The following is a 19268-nucleotide window of genomic DNA, read 5'->3' on the forward strand; positions in this document are numbered from 1 at the left end:
AGGAGGAGGCGACACGTGGTGAAAGACCGAGAGGTCGTCGAGGCTGGGCTACACGCCGTGCTTGGAACGGAGTGGCGAGGCGAAGGCACATGCTTCGGTCCCAGTGACATCAACACATATGGAGAAAACGTCGAGCTGATGATGTCACCCTGGAATGCGCTTACGAGGACAACCTCGGCGACTAGTGGCGGTGATCGAATGAATCTAACCGGAGAGAGAGAGAGAGAGAGAGAGAGAGAGAGAGAGAGAGAGAGAGAGAGAGATGATGATGATGATGATGATGATGAATACATAGAAAATAGGGGCTGACAAGTGGGCTCCATGTCCACCTCTGCCTTTTCTCCACATGTGCTGCCAACTCCGCCTTACAAATGGCCTCCACTCATCATATTTGTAATTAGAGCTGTGCCAAACGACTATTGGTGAAATCTGTAACGACAACTGGTCTTAAACTGTAAATGTTTTAAAAATTACTACTCCAACGTGTTAGTTCCTTGTACTCCAACGTGCAATCCAACGTGCCACGCATGCAGCTATCTCCACACAAGGCGACGCCATTGCCCAGTACTTGTACTACTACCCTAGCTGGTATCACGATCGAGTACCAGACCGACGGGACGTCCCTAGCTAGGACGTAGCACAGTGTCAGCCATTTACGCATGCAAGCTGTCCTCAACCACCTCCAGCTTGGGACAGTGCTTCAGTGACTTTGCCACCTCCCAAAGTCAGTGACTTTGAGTCACTTACAAGTGGGGTCAAGTGGGGTCAAGTGGGACTTAAATAATAAAGGGGCCACATGTCAGTGGCTCAAAGTCAGGGCAAAGTCACCCTGACAAAGTCACCCAAGCTCAATCCTGCGTGCACAGCTCCAGCTCTCCGCGCGACGGATTAATCTAACCATGGGCGCGTGCAACTCGTGCGAGGCGACGGCGGTGGCGGCGGTGACGGGGGGCACCGCGGTGGGGGAGGCGACGGCGGCGAGGGTGGTGCTCGCGGACGGCCAGCTGCAGCGGTTCCCCGGGGGCACCCTGGCGTCGCACGCGCTCAAGGCGGCGGCCACCACTGCCGCCGCGAGCAGCGCGGCCGCGTGCTTCCTGTGCAGCGCCGACGGGCTCGAGCTCGGCGGCGCGGTGGCGGCGCTGGCGCACGACGAGGAGCTGCAGACCGGGCAGCTCTACTTCGTGCTCCCCGCGGCGATGCGGCGGCGGCCGCTGCAGGCGGAGGAGATGGCCGCGCTCGCCATCCGCGCCAGCGCCGCGCTGGCGGGCGACCACGACGGCCCGCTCGTCTTCCCGGACTCGGCCGCTTGCACAGGCGGAGGCGCCCAGGTGAGGAAGGGGTCCCGGCGGCGCTCGCGGAGGACCCCCAGCCTGGGGCGGGACTTCGTGACAGACCTCGGCGCCATTGCCGAGTAGCTAGCTAGCAGGCTGGCCATCCGCGAGCAACAAGATCGAACCGAACGCTCGCCGCGGCCGGACGGCATAAATACAGCTCGACTGTAGTTAGCGTGTATACCAAACCACCATTAGGGACTTTGACTAATGCTAATGTAGCGTAGCTTAGCTGGCTGGCTGTAGGACACTGTAGGTTGTAGGGGAAGAAGAAAGACGCGTAGCCACATTTGCATATTGATCCAAGGGCCGTTCTTCACAGAACGCCCAGGTCTCCTTTGTGTGTGGCTGACGGGTGGGCCCTGCGTCCCACGAGACTAACTGCCCTGCACTGTCATTTGAATGGGATATTTATTTGACGGGATTGACTAGAGTGTGGCATTTTGGACCTCGGATTACATGGGGTTTTTTTCAAAAATTCGAAAATAACATCTCGTAGTTTCAAAAAAATATGAAAAAAATCCTAGTGGTAGGCAATGATATACTCTACCACTCTGGGAAAAAAAAACGCAATATAAATGAATGAGTATGTTGGACTGAGGAAAATTCACAAATCCGTGGATTTGAAAGAATGAACAATACGGATTTTGAAACGTCTGAATAAGTTGTCGGACAGTTATTCAGACGGAGCTAAGTGCATGCCCAATGCAGTGCCTTAGAGGTACTGCCTCACACTTTTAGTTAGATTCGGGTGGTCTAAAGTAGATTCGGATGAAGAGGCAGTCTCTTCATCAGGAGGCGATCTCTTCAGCCATAAAGTGAAAACTGAGTGAAAATGTGAGGAAGAAAGAGAAAAACCAAATCAGCTTTTGAGAGAAAGATATATTAATGAGACCATAACATGGAATGCATATGTCAAAAATTTATCCAAGCCTAGTTAGACAGCTGCCTCCATTGCTCATGCTCTAAGCTAACCAGCATCCCCTGATCAGAAGTTCAGAATTAGACCTGAGCCAAACCCCTTTATCTAATAATGAAGCATAAAAAAAATGGCACCGATCATCTGATTGCGCCTACGTACGGCCGTTTCTATCAGAGGAGACCGGCTGAAATTATTGAGGCATGGCTGTAACAGTGGTGTACGTAAACTGTTCAAGTGAAGAAGAGGTAATCGCGACTCGCAGCTTTGTTTCCATTCTCGACAGACTGTCGACCTGCGATTGCAATGTGCAAATGGGCAAATACATGATGCATCTACGCAGGCACGGATCGCGTAGCCATCTGCAGCAATGCCGTATAGTTCGTACTGCGCCCCGTAGCCGCGGCAGGAGATCCATTGAAAACGACCTGAAATTAACATGCAGGCAAGTGACTCACACTGTCCCGCAACCCCCTCCCGCACCTACCCAGAAACCCTAGACTCCTCCTCCCCCCCCCCCCCGCCGCCGCTGTCGCCGGCGGCGCCGCGGGGCGTGGCGGCGGCGGCGGGCTTCCCTCGTGGCGCGGCGGGGACGGCGGCTGGGTCCTCCCCTCGATGCTGCGGCGGCGGACTTCCTGCCTCCCGTGTGATGGCGGGGCGGCGGCGGTGGACTTCCGGCCTCCCGTGTGATGGCGGGGCGGCGGCGGTCGGAGGATGGAGGGGTAACGGTGGCCAGATGATCAGTGCTGCGGCCTCCCCTGCCTCCCATCGGTGGCACAGCGGTGGCGGTTGGTGGTGGGATGGATTGCGCCATCCCCTCCGCTTCTCGCCGGTGAGGGGTGGTGACCTTGGGATTCTCCCGCGGTACGAGGACGCCCGGGGCAGCAGCCTTGGGTTCGAAGGTGGAGGCGGCCTTCTTCTTTGTCGGAGGAGATCGGCTAGTTGCTGGGGTGGCGGATCACGAGATCCCTCTACCCTGGTGATGAAGATCTAGTCGATGACGAGCTAGTGGCGAAGGGGCCACCTGTGAACACCGAGCCTTGACTTCGTTCTTGGTGGATGATGGCGGCGGCTATTGGCGTCGTTCCCTTGCGAAGGCATCATCTTTGCTGGCCTCTCCATTCGCTCTCGCCGAGTAGGGGACTTGCGGCTGTCGGTGAAAACCGTGCCACGATTGGCGGGCGATGGCGGCGTTAAGCGTTGCTTCCTTTTTGAAGGCATCGTCGTCCCAGCCCGCGGGTACTCACTCGTGCTGCTCCGGGGGAAACCCTAGATCCAGCCAGGATCGGACGATGACGGCGCACACTGCGTCGTGTTACCTCCTGAGGCATCGTTTTTGGAGTAGCGGGCCTAGCGGCTAGATGGAGGTGGTTTTTGGTGGAGTGGTGTTCATCTACCACGTTGTCGTCGATGTTTCTCAGCGGCGTGGAGCTGCGGGGTATTGAAGACGGGCGAGGATTGTTGGACGCGTGCAGGATGGTGGAGCTGTTTGGTGTTATGGTGATATCTACGGCGGTTCTGGCATGGTCGATGCGTTGATCTCGCTTGGAGAAGGGTTCGAGATAGATGGTTGTGGCGAACTCTGTGAAGTGGGCAATGGCGCACCATGAGGGTTTTGATTTTTAGATGATGTGTGTTGGTGTACCGTCAGGGAGTATGACCTTGTTCATGTTCCCCCCTTCATCGTAGATATAGCGAGTTGTTGCTAGGAAGGTGGCTTCAAATTGATCTTTGTATTCCCCTTATAAAGCATTGCGAATAATTTAATAAAGAAGAAAGATATGTGCATCCATTGGATACAGAGGCTGGACTCTGCTCCTTGATGATCGAAAAAAAGTGACTCACACTGTCATAACTCACATCAGATTATCAGACCCCACATGGCAATTTGAGCCATCCCCGATCATCAATGACAGCGGGCAAGCTGAAAAGAATCCCGATCTTTGTTAAATCAACCCCGTGAACCAACCGTTTGAGCTAGCTTTGAACCCCCGTTGATCTAACAGAGAGCGACGTGTTTTACGCATCAGTTTTTGTTTTGTTTTTGAAATGTGGATGTTTTATGCCTCAGCCAAGAAACAATCAAGAAGCCATCAGCAGGGTATTGTATTGTACAGTACTAGTATTCGGTTAGTCGAGTTGGATCCGGCCGGCGTGCACATGAGCGCGCGAGACGGTGTCGGTACGCCGGAGACCACAATGGAGCTGGCAGTAGATTCTGCGTCAGCGAACATGAGGAACCTTTTCTTCCGCGTGTTTACGTACACTTGTAATAAGGCCTCATGCGATGCATGATGGGTTTGACAGGGGCTGATTTTTGTTAAACAAACAGTCGCTGCCGCTGTGTTGGAGTGCAGCACTAAACTAATCTAGCCTCGCACTGCAGCGCGGAGAAAAAATGTGTTCGGCAGCTTGGTTTCAGAGCACGGTTGCACGTGGAATCTTGCAGGAAAAGGTTGTTAGTGTAATGTAATGCTCACTCGAGTTCAAGACTGGAGGTGAATAGCGACTGCTTGGATGTTATTACTACTATGCAAGATGGCGGGAGTTCAGCGGGAACTGCAGCAGCTATATATGAAGAGTGCACTTTCCTAGCTAGGGGTTTTACTTCTGTAAGTTTTAGTCATTGTCCTAGAGAAAGCAACAAAGTTGCCCATAAGTTAGCTGCTAATGCAGAGGGTTTTCAGTCGGTGGTTTGGATAGAGGATCCACCTGATTTCATAGTAGCCCAGCTAGCCATCGATGTAAATCTCTTCTCGTTGTAACTATACTTGTTGGTAAGGGCGCAAGTTCCAGACGCACTCTTTTCCTTTCAGGGTACCTAAGGGGGCTGAAAGGTTTTTAATGAGGCGGCTTGCGTTCCTAATATATTATCTACAGCTTCAAAAAAAAAAAAGACATAGAGCGACGTGTTTTACGCATCAGTTTTTGTTTTGTTTTTGAAATGGGGATGTTTTATGGGAAATCCACTTTGGCTCATAGGAGCATATGAACCCATTGTGTGAATGTACATTTTGAAGTGTCAAAAAATTCTAAAATAAATTTTTGCATGTACATCTAGACATTTTATGTTCGTACATAAGTTTTTAGAAAAAAATAATTTTTTTTTGTGTCTCCTGTAAAATAGATAAATTTTTATGCTCCAACACGACTACGTATAGTACATTTTTTGTCTTTTTTGTACGTGCCACATAAAATGTTGTTTTTCCGCAAAAACTTGTGTACGAACATAGAATATCATGATGTACAACAAAAAATTATGTCAGAATTTTTTTACATTTTAATAATTGTTTTTTAATAATTTTGTATAATGAGAGCAAATGCTCCTATGAGCCAAAACGCCTCCTCCATGTTTTATGCCTCAGCCAAGAAACAAAGAAGCCATCAGCAGGGTATTGTATTGTACATTTGTACAGTACTAGTATTCGGTTAGTCGAGTTGGATCCGGCCGGCGTGCACATGAGCGCGCGAGACGGTGTCGGTACGCCGGAGACCACAATGGAGCTGGCAGTAGATTCTGCGTCAGCGAACATGAGGAACCTTTTCTTCCGCGCGCGTGTTTACACTTGCTTGTAATAAGGCCTCATGCGATGCATGATGGGTTTGACAGGGGCTGATTTTTGTTAAACAAACAGACGCTGCCGCTGTGTTGGAGTGCAGCACTAAACTAATCTAGCCTCGCACTGCAGCGCAGAGAAAAATGTGTTCGGTAGCTTGGTTCAGAGCACAGTTTCACGTGGAATCTTGCAGGAAATGGTTGTTAGTGTAATGTAATGCTCACTCGAGTAATCTGGCCGTGACATTTATTTCCTACTTGCACACATTAACTAACAAATCCAGTTGCCAGCTGAGTAGACAGAAGAGTGATGGCGAAGAAGGAACTGAAGAAGATGGTGATTCATTCACTGAATACTGTCATAGGGAGCTCAAACCATGACTTTTCTCCAAGAGATACAATGGCGCGCGGGAAGGACCTCGGCTAGGTGGTTGTCCACGCGGGGAGAGTGTCGGAGGAGGAGGAAATGCCGCACGCACGGACGCAACAGATTGAAACTCTTCGTCCCCGCATTCAAATCTTTCCAGTGCCAATCAGGCAATCATGGCTGAGCATGGGCTCGCCGGGCATCTTCTCTGTTCTCCGCTATTGCTAGCATAGCATGGACGTCGTCTGTAATGGTTTCGAAAGTTTTTTTTCTCCTCCCTCTAGAACCATTTCCATCTGGCAAAAGTCTGGGATTGCATGTACAGTATGGTCGATGATTTATGGGCAAAAGTCTGCGCTTGGATGTACAGTATGGTCGATGATTTAGAGTATCTCCAGTCGCGTCCCCCAAATCGTCCCCCAAAGGGATTTGGGGCGCGCCGGACAAAAAAAGCGTTCCAGCCGCGTCCCCCAAAGCCCTTTTTTGTCCGGCGCTCCCCCATTCGGTGTCCGGCGCCCGAGCCCGTCCCCGTCCCACGGGGACGCACCGGGGACGCCGGACACGGCGAAGCGAGGCGGGGAGTGGCGGGGCCGACCCGTCGGCGGCACAATTAATTTAAACCTAACCGTCGCCTACCTCGCGACGGAAGTTATTGGCGTGCGGCCGACGGTGCGGTTCCCGCGAGAGGGCGCGGCGGCGCGTCCCGTCGCGCCTAGCTCTGCGTGCCGGCGTTAATGAGCGCCACCGCTCCTCCGCCTCCCTCCGGCCTATAAAAGGGGCGCCTCTCATCGTCCCTCTCACACACAAACCCTAGCGCCTCTCTCCCAAACCCTAGCCGCCACCATCTCTCAACAAGACTCGACGCTATGTCTGGTAGAGGCGGACCTCGCGGCCGCGGCCGTGGTCGTGGTCGTGGTCGTGGCCGCGGCATAGCTGAACGCTCGCCGTCGCCTTCCACGTCGCCGCCTTCATCATCGTCGGAGATGGACGTGGAGCCGGACGTCCTGTTCGAGTTCGTCCACGTCCTCAAGGGCGACCCGCGCGGCATCCGAGAGGCTGCCGGACTCCTTCGCCGAGTACGTCGGCGGCGTACGCCCGCGCACGATGCATCCGCGGGAGCATTCGTGCGGCTACGCCGGTGGATCGTCAAGGCGATCTACGACGCGCGCGGCAAGATGTACTTCAACATCGGCCGGGAGAAGTTCGCGCGCCACCACGGCCTCCAAGCCGGCTTCATCCTCGTGTTCTCCTACTTCGGCAACGGGGACATGAGCGTCAAGGTCTTCGACGAGAGGCGCTGCCTCCGGGACTACCACGTCGACGGGGACGACGACAGCACCGACGAGGAGGACGGCCGAATGAGTGTTGTTTCTTCGCAGCGAATACGTGCACGGAGGTTTCCGCCTGTTCGCCTCATCGGTAGAACCAACAAGGGCACCATCCTCCCGCTGGATTTTCCGGTTTAGGTGACTCGGGTGTGCCCCCGAGTGTTCTTTCTTAGCAGCGAACACACGAAACCTTCGATGCACGGCCTAGTTAGGTTTAGTTTCTTTGCAATATTTTATATTTGTGTCCACCATGGTTCAAACTATGTATTAGTTTGTGGAAAACCATGTTCCAAACTGTGTTTTCGTGTAAACCACGTTCCAAATTATGTATTAGTTTGTGGAAATTGAAATAAAAATGCCAGAAAAATTATTTTAAATGTTTGGGGGCGGCGTTTGGGGGACGCGGCCGGGAGCGACGTCCCCCAAACGCGACACGAACGAAACACGTCCCCCAAACGCTCGATCCGGCGCGGTTTGGGGGACGGTTTGGGGGACGCGACTGGAGATGCTCTTAAGCGCTGCCATGAAAGCGTCGGAGCGAGATCTTGAGTGATTGCAGATTTGCAGGGCAGGGCGGGGTCAGCATTAGGTACATTACATAGCTGTACAAATCTGACGATGTACAAGCCCTTCATGACTCGTAGAGCGATACACGCCGCTACAGCACGGATGTAGTGTGTACGCATGGCTGTGGGGAATCCTATGTCTCTAAGGGCATCTCCAGCGGCGCGGCGCACACATCGTGACCGGGGCGTCCGTAGCGACAGAACTCGCATTTCTACCGGGCCCGCCTGGCAACGAGCCTGGGGAGCGATCGCTTCCACGGTCAGCGCTTCCGCGTCTACGCCGCAGCCTTCACCATCAATGGCGCGGCTGCCTCTTCTGCGCGCGCGCTGGCGGGCGGCGGCTGGGCTTCTGCGCCGCTTTCAATGGCATCGTATCCCGCGCGCGGCCAGCCTTAAAAGTTCATCGGCCCCGTTCCTCCATCGCCCACACATCCACTCGCACCACCACCGCCGCAGCACCATGGGGAAGAAGAAGAACGACTTCGAGGCCTCCGGCAGCGGCACGAAGAAGGAGGAGCGGCCTGGCAGGGTGGCGCTGCCCGTCAGCGTCGGGAGGCTGATGTATGCTCACTGGACGCCGTGCGACACCTGGAGGGACGTGCACATGCCTGGCGGCTGGCGGCTTAGCTACCGCTGGGTGCCCATCCCTCCGGTGTCAGCGCGCGAGCCAGATAGGACCGCCGAGATCCGGCGTAGGAGGCGGTACCTGCCGCAGGACCTCCGCGCCGATCCGGCGTACGCCATCGACTCCGGTAGGTGGCGTATGTATCTCTCCACCGAGAGGGATCGGAAGAGGAGGGCGGGCTTCATGGGCGACAGGGACTTTCCCTTCGACCGTCCACCGCCGCCTCGTCCTCGAAGACAGCAAGCGCCGACGCGTGCGCACCAGGCGTCGACGCGTGCGCAGTACAATGACGACGACGGCGAATACGACGACGACTACTACATTGAGGCGCTGGTGTACCACAACGAGGATGTCAAGGAGGACAGCGACGACTACGTCGCGGTCGTCTTCCAGGAAAGGCAGCTGGCCATGGCGGAGGGCCGCAAGTTCGAGTTCCCGGACAACATGATGGACGACGAGATGGCGAAGCTCGGCGTCCTCGTCTCCGAGAACGACCCACCTGTGCAGCCGCCGCAGCCCCGCTACGCCACCGGCTTCATGCTGCCGGGCCTATCGGAGGATGAAGCCCTACGACTGGCGCTACAGGACTCGGCCGCGCCACAACTGCCGCCGTACAACCCCTGGGCTCCTCCACCGCCGCCACATCCCTGGGCGTCTCCACCGCCGCCACAGCCACAGCCCTGGGCGCCTCCACCTCCACCGCCGCCACAGCCCTGGGCCCCTCCACCTCAAGCACCGCCGGCGCGCCCGGCGTACGTTCCGCCGGTATCCAACTGGCCCTGGACGGTACCAGAGCTCATCGTGCTCGATAGCGACGAGGAGCAGCAGTAGGGGTAGGCGTTTAGGGTTTATTTTCATGTGTTAAACTATGTAAATTATGTTTTCACGTTATAAAAAAATGATTCGAGCAAAAAAATGCGTCGAGCCGCTGGAGCCACCCCAGACGCAAACGGACGCGCGTCGATTTCGACCATTTCAGCCGACACAAACGGACGCGCGCGGACATTTCCGGACGCTAAAATGCGTCGAGCCGCTGGAGATGCCTTAAATATGCAGTTTGGTTTTGGCCAGGTCCATAAATTCCAGTCGGCCATTTCAAGGACTCAAGGTTCGTATTACTTTAAAGATAATCCAAAAAATTCTGTATTATTTTAAAATTCAAACAAAATAGTAATATATAAAAAAAATAAGGGCATACATACAAAATTTTCAATATCGTGATACTAGCTAATATTATATTTCAGAATCGCACCATAAGAAACTGATACTATGAGATTTTTAATTTTAATAAAATATACATATGTATAAATTAATACTATGCCTCTAATAAATTAAAATTTAATTTTTTACTTAAAGTTTGAGCATATTCTATGGGATATTCATTTGGGCTCATGGGTGCATATGAACCCACTGTGTAAAAACACATCTCTGAAACCACTCCATTAAGCTTTACTGAAAAGTGGGCCGAGGTGCATAACCATGTCTATCCAACCTCTGGGGCAAAACCCATTTTCTCCATCATTTGTTTCAAGAACACCCACTCTACTATCTCGTAGGCTTTCATCATGTCCAACTTAACAGCACACAACGGTGTCTTCATGTTCCTCTTCCTAATCGCATGTACACACTCGTACGCAACCAGAACATTGTCGGTAATGAGTTATTGAACTAATTAAGTGCATGTGTTTGTGATTTATGAAAATATATTGGATTACGTGCATATATTTGTGTGGTGAACTTGTCATACATTGGTGTTTTGTGTAACTTGTTAGACTATGTTTTGAATGTACTCATGCTATATTGCTGGTTATAATTGCGAAATTCTACATTTTTTCCATTGATGCTGACGAATTTTTTAATTATATTAAGTGCTCAAGCCAGCTTACAAGCTTCATCGAGCAGGCTTGCCGAGACTCGAATCTTAGCTAGAAGATTTATTTTTTGAAACGGATGTCTAGAAGATTTATGTTTTGCTTGCCCGACCACAGAGCCAAGCCTTGTCGAGCCCAAGCCGAACCTCGAGCTTCAAGTCCACCCCTACACGCACATGTACAAGTGTGAGAAGATCTTGTGGACACGTCAGCAGCTACTGAACTGTGGGTCCCTGGGGTTCCAATGTACCTCGCTTGCAGAGAGGTAGCTAGCTCCACACAAGGAGACGCCATTGGCAATACCTTACAAGGCTACCCGTAGAAGGAGTACCAGACCGACGGCGGCGACGGGACGTCACTAGTTAGGACGTAGCACAGTGTCACGCATTTACGCATGCAAGCTGTTGTCAACAACCTCCAGCTCCAGCTTGGCATCCTCCCCTTCATCGCGACACCGCACTGCCCGACCTCGTCGCCTCTATATAAACCCGCCGCGCACGCCTCGCTCCTCCCAACACAACCACCGCCTCCGATCCGCCCTGCAGTGCACAGCTCCAGCACTTCACCTCAATCACCGCGCCAAGAAAGAATCTTTTCGTACAGTACTATTTTCTTACCATGGGCGCGTGCAACTCGTGCGAGGCGACGGCGGTGGCGGCGGTGACCAGGAGCGCGCCACTTGGAGAGGCGACGGCGGCGAGGGTGGTGCTCGCGGACGGCGAGCTGCAGCGGTACCCCGGGGGCACCCTGGCGTCGCACGCGCTCAAGGCGGCCACAGTTGCCGCTGCCGGCGCGGGCGCGTGCTTCCTCTGCAGCGCGGACGGCCTCCAGCTGGGCGGCGCGGTAGCGGCGGTGGCGCCCGACGAGGAGCTGCAGCCCGGCCAGCTCTACTTCGTGCTCCCCGCGTCGATGCGGCGGCGGCTGCTGCAGGCGGAGGAGATGGCCGCGCTCGCCATCCGCGCCAGCGCCGCGCTGGCGGGCGACCACGACGGCCCGCTCGTGTTCCCGGATTCGGCGCCCGCTGCCTCGAGGAGCGGCGGGAAGGGGTCCCGGCGGCGCTCGCGGAGGACTCCCAGCCTGGGGCGGGACTTTGTGCCGGACCTCGGCGCCATTGCCGAGTAGCTGGCCAGCTCGCCGCTCGGCCGGCGAGGATAGAGATCGAATCCAACGCTAGCCCGCGCGCGCGGCGGTGTATACTAATCGGCCAACGGAGACTTTGACTAATGCTAATCTAGCTAGCGTAGCTTAGCTGGCTCGCTATAGCAACTGTAGGTACTGTAGGTTGTAGGGGAAGCAGGAAGACGCGTAGGCACATTGCATGTTCTCATCCAGGGGTTGTTCTTAACAGGATCTCCAGGTCTCCTTTGTGTGTGGCTGACGGATGGGCCTGCATCCCACGAGGCTAACTGTCCTGCACTGTCACTTGATTGGGATATCTAACGATGAGCAATTCCGACAGATCCCATATATCTGTCTTAACTACAAAAGTTGAGCCAATATAATGTTTTAGATTTTTTTTTGGCCCGACCAGACACGGTAAACGTGATCTAGCCCGTAAATGTTTTAAGGTGCACCTAAAATTACCTTCCCTATTTGCAGCGTTGAGGGCGAAGACACTTGGCGATTTAGTCACCCACCGAGCTTATTACCGCCACCTCGCCTCCGAGTCCCCACCGCTCCGAGCCTCGAAAAACCTCCACGGCTAGATCTCGCCACCTCACGTCACCATGATTCTATGGCCATGCGGAATTGTGTCAGGCCTAGCCGTGACAGCTCCTCCGCGTCACCGTGCGGACACGTCAGGGCGCCGGAGCGGGCACAGATGGACCAACCACGGTCGAAAACCATTGGACCAACCGGAGGCGAGGAGCTCGAGTAGTGTTGCTCGCCGTTTTCCGTTGCCGCCACCCACTGACTACGAGAGTGACGAGTAGTCCGGGAGCCATCTAGCCTCGGAGGACTACGTCACTCTAACTGATTTGGAGAAGGTGGCGTCGCACCTGCTTGCGCGACCAGTCTACACCCTTCCCGCCAAGGTGGAAGGACGACAAGGTCAACGAGTTATTGTTCAAGGAGAGGCTTGATACGTCCCCGACGTATCCATAATTTCTGTCGATCCATGCTTATTTTATGACAATACTTACATGTTTTGCTTGCACTTTATGACGATTTCATGCATTTTCCGGAACTAACCTATTAACAAGATGCCACAGTGCCAATTCCTGTTTTCTGCTGTTTTTGGTTCCAGAAAGGCTGTTCGGGCAATATTCTCGGAATTGGACGAAATCAACGCCAAACCTCCTATTTTTCCCGGAAGGCTCCGAACACCGAAGAAGAGTCGGAGGAGAGCCGGGGGCCCCACACCATAGGGCCGCGCGGGCCGGACCCCGGCCGCGCCGGCCTAGGGTGAGGCCACCTGTCGGCCCCCTGCGCCGCCTCTTCGCCTATAAAACCCCTTTCGACCTAAAAACACCGTACCACTTGACGAAACGCCAGAAACCCTCCAGAACGCCGCCACATCGCGAAACTCCGTCTCAGGAGCCAGAAGTCTCCGTTCTGGCACTCCGCCGGGACGGGGAATTGGAGGAGATCATCGCCATCATCACCGCCAACGCCTCTCCATCGACCAGCCATGTTTCCCCCATCCATGTGTGAGTAATTCCCCCGCTGTAGGCCGAAGGGGATGGTAGGGATTGGATGAGATTGGTCATGTAATAGCATAAGATTGTTAGGGCATAGTGCCTAGTATCCGTAGATGTTACTTTTATGATATTGTTGCAACTTGTTATGCTTAATGCTTGTCACTAGGGCCCGAGTGCCATGATCTCAGATCTGAACATGTTATTGATTCATGAAGATATTCGTTGTTTATGATCTTACTCCGCAAGTTGTATACACATGTCGTTGTCCGGAACCAATGGCCCCGAAGTGACAGAAATTGGGACAACCGGAGGGGATGGTAGTGACGTGAGGATCACATGTGTTCACGGAGTGTTAATGCTTTGCTCCGGTACTCTATTAAAAGGAGTACCTTAATATCCAGTAGTTTCCCTTGAGGCCCAGCTGCCACCAGTCGGTAGGACAAAAGATGTTGTGCAAGTTTCTCATTGCGAGCACGTACGACTATAATTGGAACACATGCCTATTGATTGATTAGTACTTGGATACCGTTTTATTATTATCTCGCAAATGCCCTACTATGATTGTTACATGAGTTTCTCTCATCCATGCAACGCCCGTCATCCGTCCCCGTGCCTACAGATATTTTAATCCTGCTGTTTACTAAAATCACTACTGCTGTCTTTGTTACTTCTGTCGCTGTTATTTTACTACTGCTATCGCTATAAAACTGTTACTACTCGATAAACTCTTGCGAGCAAGTTCTGTTTCCAGTGCAGCTGAATTGACAACTCCGTTGTTAAGGCTTTCAAGTATTCTTTGTCTCCCGTTGTGTCGAATCAATAAATTGGGTTTTACTTCCCTCGAAGACCGTTGCGATCCCCTATACTTGTGGGTCATCAAGACTATTTTCTCGGCGCCGTTGCTCGGGAGGCATAGCTCTACTCATAAGTTCACCTGGGGAGTACACTCTACCTCTCTCTCTGTTTTTATTTTGTTTTACTTTGTTTTGCTTAGTTTACTTTTGCCTAGTTTATTTGTGCTTAGTTTATTTCTGTCTGGTATTAGTTTGCTTAGTTTACTTTTGTCTAGTTTATTTCAGTTTTGTCTTACTTTCCTCATATACCCAAAAATCCATAAAAATTTGAAAAATCGAAAAATTAAAAATTGCTGTTATGGGAGAACCTACAACCTACTTGGAGCTTATAGAATGTTATAATAATTATAGAGAATCAAGAACTGGTAAAATAATGAGTGCTATGATAGAAAAATTGAATACAATGGCTAGAATCTTGCTTAGACGCCATGATATAAACTCGTTGCTCTCAACAGGATACTAAACATCTTAAATTTCAATGTGGCTTTAGTGAGGAATTTTTAATTAAGAACTATAATCGGAATTGCTATATTCATTATGGGTTCAAAGAGGTAGAACAATTTGTCTTATTTATGGGAGCCTCCGAGATGGAATCCTTCATGGTTGAGAATTATGAAACTTGTGCTATTTGTAAGGACCTTAAAGATTATGTCTCTACTATCCTTAATTCTTGCATAGAATGCTACAGTAGGAATCCTTATATCCTTGATTATAAAGAGAGACACATTAATGCACAAGAATGCACTCACAATTTGCAGGAACCTGTGGAAGAAGAAATTGATGAACCTGAAAGCGCATTGGATGAAAACGAGGAGGAAATTGATGAACCTGAAAGCTCATTGGATGAAAAAGAAGAGGAGAGTGATGAACAAAAGGAGGAAGAATGGATTAGCTACCCATGCCAACCTTCTAATGAGAGTAACTCTTTATCTCTTACACTATTTGATTGTCCTCCATGCTTACCGGAAGAGGTTGAATGTTATGTTCCTGTGGATTCTCTTGAAATAGTACCTATGAGTAATACTTGTGAGAATGATTATGCTACTGTTATCTATGATAATCCATGCTACTTTGATAAATCTTATGATAATGCTTTGTTTGTGCCTCGATGTCGAAATGCATGGTACTAAAGAATTTTGTTTGGCAAATGTCTATGATAAAGCTCTAGATGATGGTCCTATGTTACTTGATAATATTAATTGTACTACTAATGAAAATGGGATTGGAGAGTTCTTGACTTATTCTATGAGTCCCATAGATATTGAGATTGATCAACTACCTTGTTATATTATTAATAAAAGTAAGTTTGAAAGTTTTAATTCCACTATTCTTGAACTTGATAAAAATTATGTGTTTGGAAATCATGAAAAGTATGCTGCATGTGATAGTTATATTGTTGAGTTTATTCATGAAGCTACTGAAAATTATTATGAGAGAGGAAAATATGGTAGTAGAAATTTGCATGGTACTAAAACACCTCTCTATATGCTTAAAATTTTGAAGCTACACTTGTTTTATCTTCTTATGCTTGTCACTTTGTTCTTCATGAATTTATTTGTGTACAAGATTCCTATGCATAGGAAGCGTGTTAGGCTTAAACTTGTTTTGGATTTGCCTCTTGATGCTCTCTTTTTCTTCAAATACTGTTTCTTGCGAGTGCATCATTGAAACTGCTGAGCCCATCTTAATGGCTATAAAGAAAGAACTTCTTGGGAGATAACCCATGTGTTATTTTGCTACAGTACTTTGTTTTATATTTGTGTCTTGGAAGTTTTTTACTACTGTAGCAACCTCTCCTTATCTTAGTTTTGTGTTTTGTTGTGCCAAGTGAAGCCTCTAATCGAAGGTTGATACTAGATTTGGATTTCTGCGCAGAAACAGATTTCTATCTGTCACGAATCTGGGCTGTTTCCTCTGTAGGTAACTCAGAAAATTATGCCAATTTACGTGCGTGTTCCTCAGATATGTACGCAACTTTCATTAGTTTTGAGATTTCTGATTTGAGCAACGGAAGTATTTATTTAAAATTCGTCTTTACTGGATGTTCTGTTTTGGTAGATTCTGTCTCTGTTTTTTGCATTGTCTCTTGTGGTCTTTAAGCGAGGTTTTCTAGACGTGGAGAGCTGTAGCTAATGTTGTATTGAGTTCTTGCAATGTGCCACTACAGGACCAAGGTGGATTCAAATTTTTTGAGTACTAACCCCTCTAATGAAGTTTATGAGAAGTTTGGTGTGAAGGAAGTTTTCAAGGGTCAAGAGAGGAGGATGATATATGATCAAGAAGAGTGAAAAGTCTAAGCTTGGGGATGCCCCCGTGGTTCATCCCTGCATATTTCAAGGAGACTCAAGCGTATAAGCTTGGGGATGCCCAAGGCATCCCCTTCTTCATCAACTTATCGAGTTCCTCCCACGAAAATATATTTTTATTCGGTCACATCTTATGTGCTTTACTTGGAGCGTCCGTGTGTTTATTTTCGTTTTGTTTATGTTTGAATAAATTCGGATCCTAGCAATCCTTGTGTGGGAGAGAGACACGCTCCGCTTTTTCATATGAACACTTGTTCTTCGTTTTACTTTTAATGTTCAATGATAAAAGTTGGAAGTTACAATACTTATTTGGTTGGAAAAGGAAAATGCCTCATATGTCTTGGATAATTTGACACTTGGCAATTGTTTTGAGCTCTCAAGTAGATCATGATTAAGTTTTTTCATGTAGTCTAAGCCTATTAGTGGAGAACTACTGTAGAGCTTGTTGAAATTGGTTTGCATGATTGGTCTCTCTTAAGGTCTAGATATTTTCTGGTAAAAGTGTTTGAGCAACAAGGAAGACAGTGTAGAGTTTTATAATGCTTACAATAAGTTCTTATGTAAGTTTTGCTGTGCCGGTTCATACTTGTGTTTGCTCCAAACAACCTTGCTAGCCCAAAGCCTTGTACTGAGAGGAAATACTTCTCGTGCATCCAAAACCTTGAGCCAAAACCTATGCCATGTGTGTCCACCATACCTACCTACTATGTGGTATTTCCTGCCATTCCAAAGTAAATTGCTTGAGTGCTACCTTTAAACAATTCAAAATGCTTCTCAATTTGTGTCAATGTTTTATAGCTCATGAGGAAGTATGTGGTGTTTATCTTTCAATCTTGTTGGGCAACTTTCACCAATGGACTAGTGGCTTCATCCGCTTATCCAATAATTTTGCAAAAAGAGCTGGCAATGGGATTCCCAGTCCCAAATTAATTAACAAAAATAGACACTCCTCCATGGTATGTGATTGTTGGACGGCACCCGAAGGATTCGGTTAGCCATGGCTTGTGTAAGCAAAGGTTGGGGGGAGTGTCATCATCATAATAAAACTAAAAAAAAAGGGGCACTCCTTCATGGTATGAGATTGTTGGCTGGCACCCGAGGATTCGGTTAGCCATGGTTTGTGAAAGAAAGGTTGGAAGGAGTGCCACCCAAAAATAAAAATAATTCATGGGAGCCGCTCTTGAAGGTTTGTCTGGCAAGGGGGTTAGAGGGGCCACTACCATTCGTTGACAACAACAAACACCTCTCAAAACTTTATCTTTATGCTCTCTATATGTTTTCAAAACCAAAGCTCTAGCACAAATACAGCAATCAATGCTTCCCTCTGCGAAGGGTCATCCTTTTACTTTATGTTGAGTCAGTTTACCTACTTCCTTCCATCTTAGAAGCAAACACTTGTGTTAACTGTGCATTGATTCTTACATATTTGCATATTTGCATTCATCATATTACTTTATGTTGACAATTATCCATGAGATATGCATTTTGAAAGTTGAAAGCAATCGCTGAAACTTATATCTTCCTTTGTGTTGCTTCGATGCCTTTACTTTGAACTTATTGCTTTATGAGTTAACTCTTATACAAGACTTTTGATACTTGTCTTGAAGGTATTATTCATGAAAAGTTTTGCTATATGTTATCTACTTGTTAGCAACTATAGATCATTTCCTTGAGTCACTTCATTCATTTCATATGCTTTGTAATAGTATGATCAAGGTTATGTAAGTAGCATGTCACTACAGAAATTATTATTTTTTATCGTTTACCTGCTCGGGACGAGCAGGAACTAAGCTTGGGGATGCTGATACGTCCCCGACGTATCCATAATTTCTGTCGTTCCATGCTTGTTTTATGACAATACTTACATGTTTTGCTTGCACTTTATGACGATTTCATGCATTTTCCGGAACTAACCTATTAACAAGATGCCACAGTGCGAGTTCCTGTTTTCTGCTGTTTTTGGTTCCGTAAAGGCTGTTCGGGCAATATTCTCGGAATTGGACGAAATCAACGCCAAACCTCCTATTTTTCCCGGAAGGCTCCAGAACACCGAAGAAGAGTCGGAGGAGAGCCAGGGGGCCCCACACCATAGGGCCGCGCGGGCCAGACCCTGGCCGCGCCGGCCTAGGGTGAGACCACCCTGTCAGCCCCCCTGCGCCGCCTCTTCGCCTATAAAACCCCTTTCGACCTAAAAACACCGTACCACTTGACGAAACTCCAGAAACCCTCCAGAACGCCGCCACATCGCGAAACTCCGTCTCAGGAGCCAGAAGTCTCCGTTCTGGCACTCCGCCGGGACGGGGAATTGGAGGAGATCATCGCCATCATCACCGCCATCGCCTCTCCATCGACCAGCCATGTTTCCCCCATCCATGTGTGAGTAATTCCCCCGCTGTAGGCCGAAGGGGATGGTAGGGATTGGATGAGATTGGTCATGTAATAGCATAAGATTGTTAGAGCATAGTGCCTAGTATCCGTAGATGTTACTTTTATGATATTGTTGCAACTTGTTATGCTTAATGCTTGTCACTAGGGCCCGAGTGCCATGATCTCGGATCTGAACATGTTATTGATTCATGAAGATATTCGTTGTTTATGATCTTACCCGCAAGTTGTATACACATGTCGCTGTCCGGAACCAATGGCCCCGAAGTGACAGAAATTGGGACAACCGGAGGGGATGGTAGTGACGTGAGGATCACATGTGTTCACGGAGTGTTAATGCTTTGCTCCGGTACCCTATTAAAAGGAGTACCTTAATATCCAGTAGTTTCCCTTGAGGCCTGATGTCTACGGGAGCTTCTATTCTTGTAGACAGTGTTGGGCCTCCAAGAGCAGAGGTTTGTAGAACAGCAGCAAGTTTCCCTTAAGTGGATCACCCAAGGTTTATCGATCTCAGGGAG

General features: G+C 49.6%; 2 protein-coding genes across 2 annotated transcripts; both read left to right on the top strand.

Annotated features, from left to right (window-relative positions):
• The first annotated feature begins 899 nt into the window (after positions 1–899).
• LOC124700508 lies at positions 900–1745 on the top strand. Its single transcript, XM_047232629.1, has one exon. It carries the CDS (start codon positions 900–902, stop codon positions 1413–1415), a length of 516 nt encoding a protein of 171 aa, XP_047088585.1. The 3' UTR covers positions 1416–1745.
• A 9436-nt stretch (positions 1746–11181) lies between these two features.
• Positions 11182–11685, top strand: LOC124702567. The gene has a single exon (XM_047234719.1). It carries the CDS (start codon positions 11182–11184, stop codon positions 11683–11685), a length of 504 nt encoding a protein of 167 aa, XP_047090675.1.
• Positions 11686–19268: the final 7583 nt, after the last annotated feature.

This window comes from Lolium rigidum, chromosome 3 (genome assembly GCF_022539505.1).
Source record: "Lolium rigidum isolate FL_2022 chromosome 3, APGP_CSIRO_Lrig_0.1, whole genome shotgun sequence".
In the NCBI taxonomy this organism is placed as follows: Eukaryota; Viridiplantae; Streptophyta; class Magnoliopsida; order Poales; family Poaceae; genus Lolium; species Lolium rigidum.